Below are 16,351 nucleotides of genomic sequence, written 5' to 3' on the forward strand. Positions count from 1 at the left end.
CAGGTAAATGTGACATTAGAATCCACCAGACTCCACAACAAATCTCAGAAAAAAAATTCAACAACAAAAACAAGTCTGAAAAGACTGTCGTGTAGTAATCTTTTATATCTGGAGTGCTAAGTTGCAACTAAACTCACCAGACTGATAATTGTCAACTTTATAAAGACAAGGACATGTACAAATATTATGGGTGACCTACATATAAACAGTCATCAGGATCTAACATCAATAACTGCAAAGAGAAGAAAATCAAACATGCATCTCTACTGAAAATAACATACTAGTACAAAGTGACTTTGTAATACAGTATATAATCAAGTTAAAAACTCAAGAACTTATTACTGTAGCTTATTTTTATCTAATGAACTGAGATATTTTCAATGCACTATGTGGAAGGGAGTAAACTCATTCATTCCATTCATTTTCATGTACCGCCGCTGTATCTGCTGTAGCGGTTCACGGGGAGCTGGAGCCTATCCCAGCTGGCATAGGGCGTGAGGCGGGGGACACTCCGGGCACGACGCCAGTGCACCGCGGAGCCACATACAAAGACATACAAACACGAGCAATTTGGGACTGGCCAATCATCCTCCGGAAGCCGGAGAGAACCCACGCGGACACGGGGAGAACATGCGAACTCCCCACAGAGCGGGACTCTAACCCGCCGTGTTGAGAGGTGACAGCGCTAACACTGCACCACCATGCCTCCCGGGAGTAAACTCTCCAGCTTCTATTTGTCTGACAAATGTTGCAACACCCTGGCGACAGTTTTGTCAACAGTAAAAGGAAATGTGTGAGGTCAATGTATAAGTGAGACAATGCTGGTGTGTTGTTTTAGTCAATCAGACTCAGGACTCTTTTAAAAGTACAAACTAAAAGTTTTATTTTTTTGATCATTCACACTTTTCAGTGAATACATCTAGAACACTATTCATTTTCTCCAACAAATGACTTCACCTTATTGTCTCTAGTTAGTCTTCTTCCTAGTGTTCTGCTCATTGTCTTAAATTTCTTGTGAAATAGTTTCAGACCTACTTAAAGACTGTCTGCTTAGACAATGAGGGATGTCATCATTATTCAGATTCATGATCTCTTATTCTGGCTCAGACACCAGGAACAACATAGATACATTGACATTTTGAGCAACAACAAAAACACTGGAATGGACGATGAAGCAGAATTTCATGAGTAACAAGTGGCATAAGTTTATCGTAGATACATAAAATTCTATTTCAACAATCATTTAACTGGAAGGAGTAAACAAAACTTATCAGTCACAATGTCATGCCCTTTTTTGTAAACTAGTTACACTTGTTGAAGACTACATTTTACTTACATTTGGACAGGCATGATTGGATTTTTTGTGTAGCTATAGAATGAAAGCAAAAGCACAAAGAAAGTGGTTGCAAATAATTTCACTAACAGACACAAGACCAGACGGGACATGTGTGGCCCACGAGTCTGTCCAAGAGGAACCCTTTGTAAACCTTTGAGTCACTCCCTAACGCTACACTCCAGTTTCCTTCCTCCTTAGCGACCCTTGTAACTTCTTATCCAGTCTGGTTTGAGAGAGTGTCTGTGGCCTCCGTTTGGGGCCAGGGCCGTGTGGACAGTTCTCATCTGTCTCCTTGTCGTGGGTGGTGGCTGAGATCATGGGGGAATGACGCTTGGCTCGGACAGCTCCTCCCTGCTGAACCTTAGGTGAAGCTCCCTGTTGCTGGGCAATCGCAGTGCGTAGAGAGTTGAGCCATTGCTGCTTGTGGTAGACATCGTTGACATGCAGGGTGTGGGACTGGCCATGGGATGGATCCAAAGAGCTCACACGAAAAACGTTCTTAGCTGGCGACACAAAAGGAAAAGAAATACGGTCAATAGAGAAAACCTAGGATCCAAGAGTCCAATGCACTAGTTCCTCCAAAGGTTCTGGGAACTCTGATATTAACAGCATCAGTCATACCATTCCATCCCCCCATCAGTAACACTGCACATATTCTGTATTTAATGTTTTCATGTTTGTTTATGTATTTTGCTCAGCGTTTCACCTCTTTGTTTTTCGCATTCGTAAAAAATTCTTTTTGATTGTGGTAAAGGACGTAGTTACCAACCTTAGTCTTGTCAAGCCCTGTGAATATCCCTACAGCTCACGTCATATTCAAAGAGCAATGTACTAGCTGCACTTTAGAAACCAAAACCATCTAAAGAATGTGATAATGCCCTTATTTTGTCCTGAGGACACAACCAACGATTGTCTTTATCAAATAATTATAGGTTACCTCAGACACAGACTTTATGATTGTTGTCAGGATTACGTACAAAGCATAGCAATTATTTTCTCCTCCTTTACAACTGTGAGGTAGGTCTTCTAGGTCTATTGCACATTAATTACTAGCAACTGAGGGAACTCGGCAGACAGGTTAAACAAAAACCCATTTAGATCTGGCAAACAGCCCATTACAGAGGTGGAGTTATCATATTTTATCCACTTCCTGAAACACTTTTCTAATTTCCTGTAAGATTCAGATGGGGCCGAGTTTTTTGAAAAAAACATATTTTTCTATTATGCATTAACTAGTCTGTAGCTTCTGAGAAAATAGCAGACTGGTGACACATTTTTAGGAAAAAAAACCCCCAAAAAGTAAAATTTGGCATGATCAATATCAAAATGGTGGAGTCAGGAATTGCCTTCTCACTTCCTGTAATATTGAGACAGATGAATTTAAAAGATAAAACCTATTCATTAGACACCAATGTGATTTCAAATTGTAGGGTTCATGATTAAAGTGTCTATAATAAAAATGTTTCAGCATGACTACACATCAGCAGCAGCATAGGCAGTAGGTGGAGTGCAGCCCAACCCACCTTTCTCTCCATTGGTAAATGCTCCCCTGAAGGACCCTCCCATACGGATCTCTCCATCCAACACCTCCTCTAGAGCTAAGTCTCGAACGGGGATAGGCTGTCGATACACCTGGTAGCAGCTCCTATCATTTCGGGTCACCGGTCGTGTTAAGATTAAGAGCTCAGAGAAGAGGAATACATGAAGCCTCTGTGGAGTACAATTTTAACGGTGAGTGCAAATAATTTCAGTACAAGGCAAGGGACACGTAGCTAATGATCTCATTTACGTCTAGATAGTTCATGTTCTCACCGAGCCACTCTTGTTCCGTAGCTCTCCATGACAAAGTAGGGCCTTACAGTTGTCTATGAGCGGGTCCCGTTGCTTATCGTCCAGATACTCCAGTTTGTTGATATAATACTGGCACTCAGACTCTCCTTTCCTCATGTTGATATCAGATAGGATCTCCTGAATTATAATGATCTGAACAGATACAGAAAGATTTCTCAGTTGTGCTATCTGGCAAAAAACCCCAAACAAAATAATAGATTAATCATGTTTTTTAGAACATTCAGCAGTTAAATATCAGCTACACTGAAACTGTAAAAGTACATAAGGTGTATCTCATACAGCTTTCTCCAGTGTTGCTACATCTGGGTGATCGGGTGGAGTGTGTCTCAGGATCTCTCGCAGCAGCAGTGGATATTTCACCAGACGTGAACGCGGAATATCCAGGAAACTCCAGAGGTCCAACTTCCTGCTGAAGGGGGACTCCAGGCAGCGCTGCAGGAAGTCCTGCACCCGCCAGTCTTGCTTTTTCTGGTCCAGCAGGGCTTTGGCTGCAAGCTGGTTGCTGCAGTAGTCTTTGTAAGCATTCAGACCCGGCAGCTAAGAAGATAGAGTAACGGATTTTACTGGAATAGGTTATATTGGAAGACGAAATGTGTAAAACAGCAATCCACACACATACTCTTCTCATGTGTTTGTATGTTAACATGCTTACCCAGTGTATAACAATCTGTCCAATCTCAGCGACTGTTCCGTCAGGACCGGTTCCCTCCATCAATTTCATCAGTAAGTCTGTATATAAATATAGTTGTCAGCAACATTTGTTGGTGAGTATTGACAAAAATTTAATACAGCAGCCAACATGCAGCGTACCCTCATGCAATGGGATGTATGCATCAAGGTCCCCAAATATGTGAGCTAGTTCCTCCTCCGTCATAATGGAGAGTTTTAACATCGGGTCATGGTAAGCCTGAAAGGGAAAAAGTCGCAATATAAGTACTAAGGAAACAAAGTTCAAAAGTGTTTGAATTTTTTTGCACAATTTTGAATAAAAAACGCAAACCTTTCTTGCAAGTTGGAGATCTTCAATGAGATCCTGTTCGCCTCTGTAAAGCTCATAAATAGCCTGGCGAAGAAATACAAGAGAAAGTTAACTTTTTATGTATTTTTAACAAGACAAAGTCTTTTAAAAAGACCAAAGTTAAAAACCTCCTGTCTCTTGATCTCTTTGGTGGAGAACGTGCTCTTCTGATGGACGTCCAATGTCTCCGACCACAGCGTGCTGTTTCTTCGTTTCGTGGGAGTGGGACCTGCCATTTTGCTGCTGGCTTTACGAGACATCCCCGGTGACTTGGTATCGCCACGTAATGACATTGACTAGGAATAGAAAAGTATTTCCAGTCAGACACTGTATCATCCCATTAAAACGTGCATTATAAATATTTCGTCAAGTACCACAAGAGTGTGATATTTACCTGGATGGTTTGGCCAAAGCGTCGAACTGCTCCAGTCTTTGAAGGAGATATTAAGTTTACAAGAGAGGAAACTTTGGCCAGTGATCGCACACGCTTGTTATTGGGCTCCTGGGAATCAAAGAAAGTCTTCAGCACCGCTGAGGCGTAGACTGTGATAATGTAATGACACTTCAGTGATGTGAAATTGTTCATTGCAAAAATTAACTACCTGAATACAGGAAGATAATTAACTACAAAAATATAGCATTAAATTTTAATTAACACCTCTCAAATACAGAAATTGAATAATCCCTTCCTTATTGGTCACATCTCCTTAAATTATGATATAATATTTGATAGCACTGTTTTTCTTTTTGGTGATTTTTACTGATGAGAAATCCAAACAATATTTTTTATACAGACATTATTCACTTCACTAAATTTGATAATATTGTAATAGTGTCAAATGAAAGTGCAAGCTATTGGAGTTATAGAAAAACTATAGTGAACCAAAAAAGACAGACTGTGACAATTCTGGGGACAATGTGGGTCAGACTTTTTGTCACCATTTGACAAACACTGCCTGTCATTATAAAGGCTTGTGGGATTTTACTGAGTTCATAATACACAAGAGAATTCAGGCACATTTTTCTGTGGAGACATGTTTAAGGGTGCCACACTAAACAAGACGTGAAGCAAACAGACAGGGAACTGCCTTCCCTCTCACCTTGAGGTCAAAGCTGGAAAGACTGACTGTGTCGTCCTCCTTTTCTTTGCGTTTTCTCTTCTGAGTTGACACAAGAAAACACATTACTTACTTAAACCGATCTGATGAAAATTCACACCACATATTGCAGCAATCCATCACAAACATACAACTGATATTTATATGGTGGTCAGGTTTTTCTTTTATCACATGACAGGTGCATGGACACGTGCTGTATAAATGAAATAAAATGGCATTTTGGTTTTCATATTGACTCACTAAACTAAAGTCCCACGGAGTCCCAGGAGTGAGGAAGGTGAAGGAGCTTCCTCTCTGCAGTGGAGGTCTACAACAAAGAAGAAAAAATAATCAGTGAAAACCCATTCCTATCTACAATTTTTGAAGTGGTGTGATAGCTTAGCCTGGCTTATTTTTTACTGTCTGTAAATGTTCTGCATAAGATACGCCATAACAGTTGTCAGAATTAGTATGAATATATGCAGACGGTAGAAGCTGAAACTCATTACAAAGACAAAGTCATGGTATACAAGCGCAACAGAGCTTCATGTAAACATCAATGACTACCGCTTGGTGGTTTTTCAGTGGCTAGGTTATGACAATGGTCATAACCAGGAGAATGCATTTACGCATTTTATATGATATATGCTCTTTGGCTGTGTGTGTGTCAACAGAGGGACACTCATATTTTACACCATAAAGGAGCTGGAGTACTCCCTGCAGAATAATAATCCGTTGTATCGGCAAAACAATGCAGCTACAGAGTTTAAATGTTGACTTTTTAGTGAATGACACCCCAAGGCTTTCAAGGCCAAGGTCAGCTGACTTCATTGCTGCACAGCCCACTCCTTGTAGTCATGCTTTCATGCCATGATGGAAGTAAGAAAATAGAGAGTGGCAAAAGAAAATTCCAAGAAAATCAAAAGGCAAACAAAGAAACAAGGGAAAGTTATAAATGTTATTTGCTGCAGTACATTTTTAGAGTTGCAACAACAAATAAAGGTGCAGTACAGGTTTAACAATGCAGCCTTTTTAGTGGCAACAATTTTCATTTGTGTGAATCATAGGCCGATGAAGAAACGTGAAAATCAGTATGATGATGTCATTTATTTGTGCCTCCAATTTGAGATACCTATTGTGTAGTTAATTGTCTGAAGGTCCATGAGTAAATCATCACAAAGCACGGATAATTTCACAACAGTTTTTCTATTTCAAATGACAAAATCTATTTAGAGCGTTTTAGACAACAGTATCCACAAACAATATAAGTCACCTGCTTTTATGTATTTATCGTGTATTTACTAGATCAATAGAAAACTGATATCACACTGGAATGTATTATTTTTTGAATAAAAAGGAATGCAAATAAACATGTCTGTGTTTTTCGATAATAAGAGTTGCACTTGAACGCATCGTACGCCTGTTAATACCGGGCCTGTCCGTCACGGTTTGCTGATAAGATAACGCTCGAAATATAATAAAATCGCGATCACTTTTAAAAATGGTTTTTTTTATAAATGATTACATATAACGATATAACACTTCTTAATGTGAACTACTTACTTCTTGGAGTTGTTTCTCCGGAGAGTTCGTGGAGAGGGCTCTGCAACGCTGTTGATACTGGTAATGGAAGTCCTCGATGTCATTCTACGCAGTTTATGTTTTTTATATTCCACAGGCCCTTCATTTACCTCTTCAATTTCTTCCATTTTGCATGAGGATCGGTTTTAGATGCTAAGTGAAGAAATAACGAATTCCACAAAACAGACAACAAAACCGAAGTGTACAAAAGAAAGGAGAAGGTCAGTGACAACAGTTCGCATAGTACGGCGGAAGTTTGAATATGGCGGATTATTGGAAATGGACCAATCAAGAGAGCCCTCAGAGGTTTGCTGCTAGGCTACCATGAGGTGGGAGGAGCCAAAGAGAAATATAACTTCATTATGTTTTTACTGTGTGAGGAAAATTGAAATCAGGAGATCTGTTGAACAAATGATGATTTACAGACGTAGAGTATGTTAGAGGAGTAAGCAATGCTGCGTCCAATGGAACACAAACTGATCATTTTGATCGGAATATGGGGAAGAGATGAAGTAGTTTTATTTGGACTAGATAGACACGTGGTTCAAGCTTTTTATTTCATAAAGAAATAATTATTTGATAAAAAGGTCATCTTTTATTTTAAAAAAATCTGGATGAACAACATATGATACATATAATACTAGCCCTCATATCACTGCAATGTTAGTATTGTTGCCTCATTTTTATTTTTTTTTACTGTTGCTTCTCTTCATTGTTATTTCTCAAGAATTCCTTTTTTTCATTTCCAAAAACGGAAAAGACAACCTCTTGAATTTGTGATAAGCATTATTCACTTGATTTGAATGTTTAACGCACCAACGTCAATGAGTTAATAATCATTTAGTATAGTAGTACCTGTATTTGTAATAAAATAATATGATGAAAATATAATTGGTCATTAAATTTACATATGATATCTGTATACATATAAATTCATTGTATCACTTAGACAGTGTTAAGTGGTCCTTCCTCTATCATACACTTACATCACCTGGAATTAATTTAGGACAGAAATAGTAATAGACAACAAATTTCATCCTTATAAATCCGCTATATCAACCTTGTCCAAATGTTGTTTTTATGAATGTTAACTTTGTTCAGCGTTTTTGTCTTTTTCACACTTAGTTTATGGTGTTTCATATTTTTCCACATATTGAGACAAATGTTTCAAATAATTAAAAAAATAAATTAGAGCTCAGATTTTAAATATTCAGCTGATACATGTATATCTTGACGGGGTGCATTCTGAATATATACGGTAGATAGAGACTAGAAGACTTCATCCTTCTGTGGGATGATTCTGCCACAGTTGTCAATGTTTGGAGTTATTTGTAATTCCAAATAATGTTGAATTTTGAGGGTTATTACTGATTTTAAGTGCAACAACACAAGAGAAAAACTCAGGTGTGTAGTGGGAGGTTTGATCTCCTTGAGTGCTGTTTAATATGAATTAAAGTGTTTTCTGTGCAATAGGTGCTTTTAAAATGATTAAGAACTCGTTATCATGGCCATACACATTTAATTAAACAAAGTGCATAATTACATACAAAATAATACATACATACATACATACATACATACATACATACATACATACACACATACATACATACATACATACATACATACATACATACATACATACATACTGTACATGTATCCATGTATGTTTGTATGGAGCTGAAAGGTGTCAGAAGCTGTTGAGAGACCTCATCTAGGGAAATTTAAGATAAGACTGTTCAGTGCAGCTACCTTTAACTCTAAATTACCAGTTAAAACTACTGATCAGAAATTATATAGATTAGTTTAAGTATCTAAAAAATATTCAACATCAAAGCTATAATAATTATGAAAGTATTCATGGAGAATACATGGCTGAGTCACAGGCAGATGGAAAAATAACAAGAAACAGGACAGCAGCTGCGATCATTTAGTGAATGAAGAACGAGAGTATTTTACACAGATATGACCTACTTATTGGCATCACTGGAACACATTTCAGTTTATTCATGAACACTCTGTACTGCTGATGATCCACCTCCCAAAATGCTGATTTCATGTGGTGCTAGAGACAAGGTACAAACATCTATGTCACCAAATGAAACCAGTTTCTGGGTGCAGTGTGACATACAAAGTGTGCAACACAAGGCATGTTAGATACCGAACAGGAAACCCTTCACATTGTGTAACATGCACAGTGAGCATCGTGTTGCTAATAGGTTGCAGATGTATGTGAAGTTGTTTGAAGAGGGCAGCTTTCCTTTACAGTATTTGCTCTTCTCACAGCATGACCGGCCAGTTCTATAAACGAACAGCAGAGGGTGTGGTTACATAGAAAGACAGACAAACCATCCAGATTTATGTGAACCTCAGAACATTCAAAGGGATATTATTGTAAAGACAGAATGTGTAAAACTTACAAGCAACCTCTTGGGGTCTCTTGGTACTCCAGTTATCTGCATCGATCAGTCAGCAGCTTGAGAAGAATCACAAACACAAGTCATAACACGATTTAGACTGACACAGAATTTCACACCAAAGAATTAACTTTTTGATGATAAAGATGATCGATTATTTAATTTCTTGGATTTCTATCAGAAGACATTTCCCACAAATGCTAAATATGAAGCTAAGGCCAGCAATGAACTTGCTGAGCTTAACATTAGAAATGTAAACTAAAAAAAACTGAATGAAGGCGCAAAAATCCACTTTAAAGATTCATGTTCAAATAACATATAAAAAATTTAATCTTTCATAAATCAGAGTGGAAAATAATGGGGTTGGTGGGGGGATATTACACAAAAATGTTTTTACAATGTGTGTTCTGTACAGATCAAACAAAGATGCTGTTAATTATTAAGGTTGAGAGGTGCTGGTTGACAGATTCATAACCTTTGGACTGAATCAGACTCTAATATAATACATCCAGGAAATCAGAAATGATCAAGCTCATCAAAGACGCATATTTAAACTTTTAGGTTAAGGGAAAAATAAGTGACACTCTAAATGTAATTTACATTGTTTTTAGCCATTTTGTTGCTGTCGGCTCCCATGTTTTGTGCTAATCCAACCTAAACCTCTTTTACACAGCCTTGTCAAGGTCAATCATCCTCTGTGCAATGAGAACAAGCGAGGTGAGGTGGTAGACAGGAAAAGATGATAAAGTTATGATAACAGACTTTATTTAACCAGGAAAGACGATGGAAATCTATATAAAAGAAGGTGAATGATTAACACATTAGGTAATTGTTTAAAAGAACACTGACACTTACGTGAAGCTTTATACTTAAAGCCAATGGAGTTATATTTCTATTTTGCTTGCAAAATGATGACATATTTTTAAAATCATATACTGACGTGGCGTTATACCACCATTGGATTTTTCACTGTAACTTAACAAAGGTGGTGTAGAGAAGGATCTTCATTATTACACAATTTCTGTGTAAAAAGTCCTCAAGGCTGGAGAAGTGAGAAATGAATAACCAAACATGAACTGTAGAAATGAGTGTGGGATTGTTTGTATTAATTGTGTAACATAAAGGTATATAAGGTCTAATCCACCTGTGACCCATGGGTTCTCAGAGGGCTTCGTTTAAGTGACAGCTGAAGAGGATGAAGGTTTGTTACAGTGCTCATCACACCCCCTCTTCCTTTTTATTACTGTCAGATCCACACTCTAAATCTCATCTACGTAATCATGCAGAGAGAAAAAAGATATGGACAATACATGTTTTTAATCAAGGGAAAGATTTGTCACAGTGCAATCTCATCACATCAGACGAAACCAAGCCTGGATGAGTTAAGAGAGAGGAAATTAAATTCCACCCTCCTTTGGTTCTATGATAAGTGCTCTGCATCAACAAACTGGGATAATGATTGAGTCACAGCTAAATGACTAAGACCCCATGAGGAATCCAAACAACCTGTAGTTTCCAGTTCTTTTCCTTCCAATATTTTTGTCTGTAGTCACCAAACACCCAAGAATTCAGAATAGGAGTGAATCTGTGAGTCACCACGAGGAAGAGGAGCGGAAGACATTGGAAACTGTTCCATAGAGCAGTATATAATGGTAGGAACTTATTGTCCCCTGAGCTCTTCCTGAGGGTGGCGTCTCTCGTTGCGGCTTCACTTTCATGTGTCAGGCTGAACTTTTGTAACTCGGTTCACATCTATAGGGCATACGGAACAATTATCTTTAACGGAAGAAGGTACAGTTCCACGAATATTTGCAGTCATGTGCTCATGAGGCAGATGAGGAAGGAAGGAGAGATTGAATCTGGGAAAAAGGTTTCCTGTTCCTGGTTCCCAGTGAGGCTTTGGGTGGAGTATTGACATGTGAATTGGATTAAACTTCAATTCAGCAGTTGAGAGTAACACGCCACGCCTTGAAGTGATTATGAAGAAGTTATTTGCGGAGGACCATTTTGACTACTATCCAATAAAAAGTCATATTTTGTAGACATGTATTACAATGTAGTTCTGCCTCCTTCAGGTGAAAGCATTAGTCTCACTTCTTAGAGTCAAGAAATGAGAATGAAACCACTTTTGCAACTGTGCATCAAAAAATATAAAGTTATAGCAAGCAGAAAATAAGATGCACTTAACATGCAGACTACAACCTGGAACTCATTGATGAAAGCGGTACATATTTATTTGATTTTACAAACCAAAAGGTCAAAATAACAATATTCAGTGAGGTTTTGAGATAGTGATGGTGAATTTTCGTACCTATAGACAGAGATTTTCCCAGGGGTTGTAGTTTTAAGACCAGTTAGACTAACTGGCTGCTCTTGATTTATTTTAATTGGAAATACATCTTTACTAATACAAGTGTGGCAGGAATCTACAGGAGGCTGTTTGGATCAGAAACCCAGTAAGGTTCTGGGTATTTGACCAGTTAGGGGAAATGCGACTGTCTCAAACCTTTGAGACACTGAAATGTCTACGTCAACTCTAAAACTGAGATGTGTGTCACATGTCACGACAGCAGCGCTACTTCCCTTGCTTAAAACAGTAACCCTTGTGATTTTTGTGTCGAGTGGGAGGAATCGCTGAGCCGCTGTTGGACAGGTTCCTGTTTATGAAACACATATCTGTGTCTGCAATGCGATGGTGGAAGATGAATGTTAATTAAATTAGAAATGAATCTACTTTTGTCAACATATGTGATAGTTTGAAGTTGACTAACCAGAGGATTTTCCTTGCAAGACTCTATTTAATTAGCCAGGACCTCCATCATCTTGTCTGACAAACGGTGACTGTGCTGCCTAAGGATGCCTTCATTAAAATGTAAATGACAGAATAAGGTGTGCATGGAGTGTGTCCTACAGCTATTGATACCCACAACAATGTGGGACAGGATCCAGGTGTGGTCACCTGGTGCAGACATGTGCAGCACTTTGAGAGCAAGAGCACAACATAAAGACAGGAAGTGCTGTATGGACTCTCCTGTACTCAGTTTGGTATGAAAGAAATCAAGCCTTGAAAATGTAACTCTCACTAAATAGCATCACGATATAGTGAGAAAGTTTTGACGGAGAAATAGAAAAACTACAGCTTATCATTTTCCATCTAATATCTCAAAATAGTCACCTAAAGGGGAACCTCCTGTAAAGATCAGGGTTCATTTCATCCCAACCTGCAAACAATGTCATTCATTCAGAGTTGTTGTTTTTTTTTCTTGATACGGTATTCAAGTGAAACAGCCAAACAAGCCTTGACAAGATGGATTTTTTAAAAAAACCCAACTGGTATGGCTACAGGTGACTGACAAAACTAGTCTCAAAAGGAAACTACTGTCTGTATCTGTGTGTGCATTTTAACCCAATTTCCCCCCAATGCAGAATAATAAAAAAAATGAATATATACATCATTAAAGAGATAAACATAAACCTTATTGTAAATGATTCATCACCTACCACACTATGCTTTATTTCCTCCCTGGAGAAATCGTCACGATCGCTGCTGTGAATGTACGCTGTTCCCATTCTGTATGGCGTACTGTATGATAGTACACCAGAGGTGCTGAAGTCCCAAGGGTTGTCTTTTCTCTCCATGACTGTGTGTTTGTGAGTGTATGAGTGCCAGAGCAGTAAAGAGATGGAGATGCCAGGGAGATCACAACACCCCCCCCTCTTCCCCTCCCCTCTCTTTTCCTGCCCTTTACAGGCAGTGTGAGCTGTTCATCCATTGCTCTGTCAGAGTCATTATAGTAACTGTGAGTCAACACCAGCTCCCACACAGATGCATTTTGTTAATATCTATATTTACAGTAAGGTATACGGTTATAAAGGATGAAGATTGGAGTTTTGATTTAAGAATACAGGAAATGAAATTTACAGCAGCAGCTCTCTGGCTCTCACAAGCAAATATTACACTCTCAGCATGACGAAGCATCCGTCACTCCTTCCTTCACAAATCCTCCTGGTTTGTCTCCTCCACGCTTTTACAGAAGCAATAATTACAATGCAGTGAAAACACCACGCAGCAGTATCACTCCTTTGCTTCCCTCATTCAGGTGGATTACAGCTCCTCCAAATCTGTGTACAAGAAAAGTAGAAACATACTTGTTTGACTTCATACATTCACTTATTAACAGAAAAACACGCCTTATACAAATCTCGCTCAAACTTCCTGTCACACCACATAAAGTGGGGAATTCCTGGCTAAGGGGCAAATAGAAGGATGAAATAGTATCCGTGTGGTAATGACAGGTGAGAGGGCACGACTCACGGAGTCGGAATCTGACCCTGCATTCCTCTGCTCTGACGGGAAACATAATTATACACACACACACACACACACACACACACACACACACACACACACACACACACACACACACACACACACAAAGACTCTAAGCCGACAACTATCACCCACTACATGGTTCCTTTCCCTGTATCCGGTGCTGTATGGTGAGTCAGCCAAACCACAAGATGAGTCGCCACCTCTTCTGCCTTTAATGCGTCCATACCATAGATGCCACAGGAAGTGGATATGAGTGTTGAATCATCATCCTCTCACCCTGGTCTCACCCCCTCCCACCATCATCACAATACATCCACACTGCGATGCTGCTGTCAGTCATCCAGCACTGTTACTACACTCTCCTTTGACATCTCACCTCCTTCCCCCGCTCCCTTCAATGCATCTTTGCTACTCTGCATGGGGATCCACAGCTGCAGCATTGCAAGGGAAGCGTCTTGAAGATGCTCCCAGCCAGCCTTTAACAAGCATCCCAATCCAGCTTCTCACATGTTTTAATCCTCACCAGAGGACGAGTCTGTGATAAAGACTCTCCCTCCTCTTCTCACTTGGTTGCTCTCTGTATTTTTCCGCCTTTTTCTTCGTTTCACTCTTTTTTGTGTAGCTCTGACAACCAGCACAAAGACACGATCTATTTCAAGACTGATCTTATCGTCATTTAGTCTCCTGCACAGAAACACGCAAATGCACACTGTGACTGCACAGTCTGTACTGAACTTACAAATTAAACTGTGAAGAACTTGATTATGACAACATTTTCTTTCAAGGGACAAACATTTGATTAACATAATGTAGCTCCAGCATCATTGTTTATGTCACCAGAGCCATATACACACACTCTGCACCAACAGTAAAAGAAAATTTCCCTTGAAATCATGTTTTTTTTAATGTTACAATGTGAACAGCATGTGTAATACTTCAGTCTACAGACAGTTGTGTAATTTTGGGATGCTTCTAAAAACACTAAGTGGGTGATGAGGTTGCAGAGACTGAATTTTCCATGTGGAACTAGAAAATAGACAGATGGTCCTCTTTTTCTTTGTGCTCATTGAATATTTATTGGTTTCTAGTAAGAATATATCCTGAAATCTAAATGTTTGAATTGTCAGAAAACAAAAGGAATGCAATGACAAGAAGCAGGTTAATATTCACACAAAAGAACAAAAGGTTTTTAGGAGACTAGAGCTAGTAAAGGTGAAGAACAGCAAAAATATTTCAACAAATCTACCGAAGAGAAGACAAAAGTAAATAAACAGACAAATTACACAGGAATTAAATACAACAGAAAATAAGAAACTGCAACATCCTGCGAAGGGTAGGTCAGAGTACCCTGAAAGTAGTACCTGACAAGTGCATAGCTCTGATCTTTCAGGGTAGGTCAAAGCTGGCCTGGAAATGTCTCAGGACACCCCCCGAAGAGCTAATTGAGATGTCTGGGGAGAGGGAAGTGTGGGCATCCCTGCTGAGAGTGTTGCCACTGTGACCCAGCTCCAGATACATGGTCGAAGATGGATGGACGGAATGATGGATTGAATGATGGATGGATGAGTTAAATTAATTCCAACAGTTGTCTCTATATGTCTGTAATTCGATGTGGAAATGGAGGAAAATTTGTTTAGGTTTTACTCTAGTTCAGAAGGGACTTTTTCTCTTTTTTTTTTGCTGTTACTCTTGAGATGGAGGTTAGATATTTTTCTCTATTGGAGCCAGAGAACACAAAGCAGGTGCTGTCACCATGGCAACCAGTACCTCTACTTCAAGATGATATACCTGTAGCTGAATGAGATGAACTCATTGTGCACACACAACTTTTAAGCAACTTATTACATCCCCCTTCAAAGCGGTGATGTAATGTAATTGTCAGTGTTTGTGTGTTTGTCCATCTGTCTGTCCGCTCGTCCGTTAGTCCACCTAATATCTTTGTAACCGTTGCAGATAGAAAGATGAAACAAAAAGCACATTACTCGGGCAGCAAAGGGGATGAAAATGAGATGATGACCTTGACCTTGAGTAAAGTAAGTGAAGATCCAATTTAAACTTTTGTACACTCAGGAACTGGGTAAGACAGAAAGACAAGGGAGAAGACCAGTGTGAGTAAGACCATAGATCAAAGTGATCAAAGTATGAAAGTGAGTCAGAGCACTAGCTTTGATCTTTGACCTATGCATGTAGGTCAGGGTAAAATTTTGAATTCAAGGGTGTCGCGGGATGTTGCAGTCTGACTGCCTTGTTAAATAAGATATATGCTTTATTAGACTGTAAATTATAGAACATTTAATTTATAAGATATATGATTCATGGTTCTTGTTTTTGGAATTGCAAGTAGGATAAAAGCTGATCCATATTTTTTCACAGAAATACAGGCTCTGATGGTCTTCGGCTTGCGTAAGCTGCTCTCTTTTTGGGTGTTATCCTCACCTGCAGCTGGTCCAAACAGCAGCATGCTTTATATGGAGGGTTTGAAATTATGTGAATATTAGAGCCATTGCACTGAAGAGATGTCTTTAGCTGTCTCAAGTGAATTAGATCCATGGATTGGTAGAGAATGAGGGGAGCACATGGACCTCTGTAATCTCCTAACAAAATCTTGGTCAGTCCTGCACAGTGAACCACTTGACCTAGTCTTAGTCATGCGCTTTATGGTTTGATTTTGACAATTAAAATTTAACATGTTTTCCTCTTTTACTGTGTTAACTTTTG

The 16,351-nt window shown here is 39.0% G+C and overlaps 1 protein-coding gene across 1 annotated transcript; it reads right to left on the bottom strand.

Moving 5' to 3' along the window:
• Positions 1-902: 902 nt before the first annotated feature.
• LOC137593939 (neuroepithelial cell-transforming gene 1 protein-like) lies at positions 903-7,117 on the bottom strand. Its single transcript, XM_068313066.1, has 12 exons — positions 6,866-7,117; positions 5,564-5,630; positions 5,306-5,365; positions 4,600-4,707; positions 4,334-4,501; positions 4,188-4,250; positions 3,998-4,094; positions 3,840-3,916; positions 3,467-3,724; positions 3,149-3,319; positions 2,860-3,046; positions 903-1,839 (listed from the first exon to the last, which is right to left on the bottom strand). Exons 1-12 carry the CDS (start codon positions 7,009-7,011, stop codon positions 1,508-1,510), a joined length of 1,734 nt encoding a protein of 577 aa, XP_068169167.1. The 5' UTR covers positions 7,012-7,117; the 3' UTR covers positions 903-1,507.
• Positions 7,118-16,351: the final 9,234 nt, after the last annotated feature.

Source organism: Antennarius striatus, chromosome 4 (genome assembly GCF_040054535.1).
Source record: "Antennarius striatus isolate MH-2024 chromosome 4, ASM4005453v1, whole genome shotgun sequence".
In the NCBI taxonomy this organism is placed as follows: domain Eukaryota; kingdom Metazoa; phylum Chordata; class Actinopteri; order Lophiiformes; family Antennariidae; genus Antennarius; species Antennarius striatus.

Excerpts from the sequence above, each read along its gene's own strand:
- LOC137593939 (XM_068313066.1), bottom strand. The coding sequence starts at position 7,011 with ATGGAAGAAATTGAAGAGGTAAATGAAGGGCCTGTGGAATATAAAAAA. Across the intron at positions 5,366-5,563 it reads CTCCGTGGGACTTTAGTTTA|AAGAGAAAACGCAAAGAAAA; the intron begins GTGAGTCAATAT and ends GTGTCAACTCAG. Across the intron at positions 3,725-3,839 it reads GACAGATTGTTATACACTGG|CTGCCGGGTCTGAATGCTTA; the intron begins GTAAGCATGTTA and ends CTATCTTCTTAG.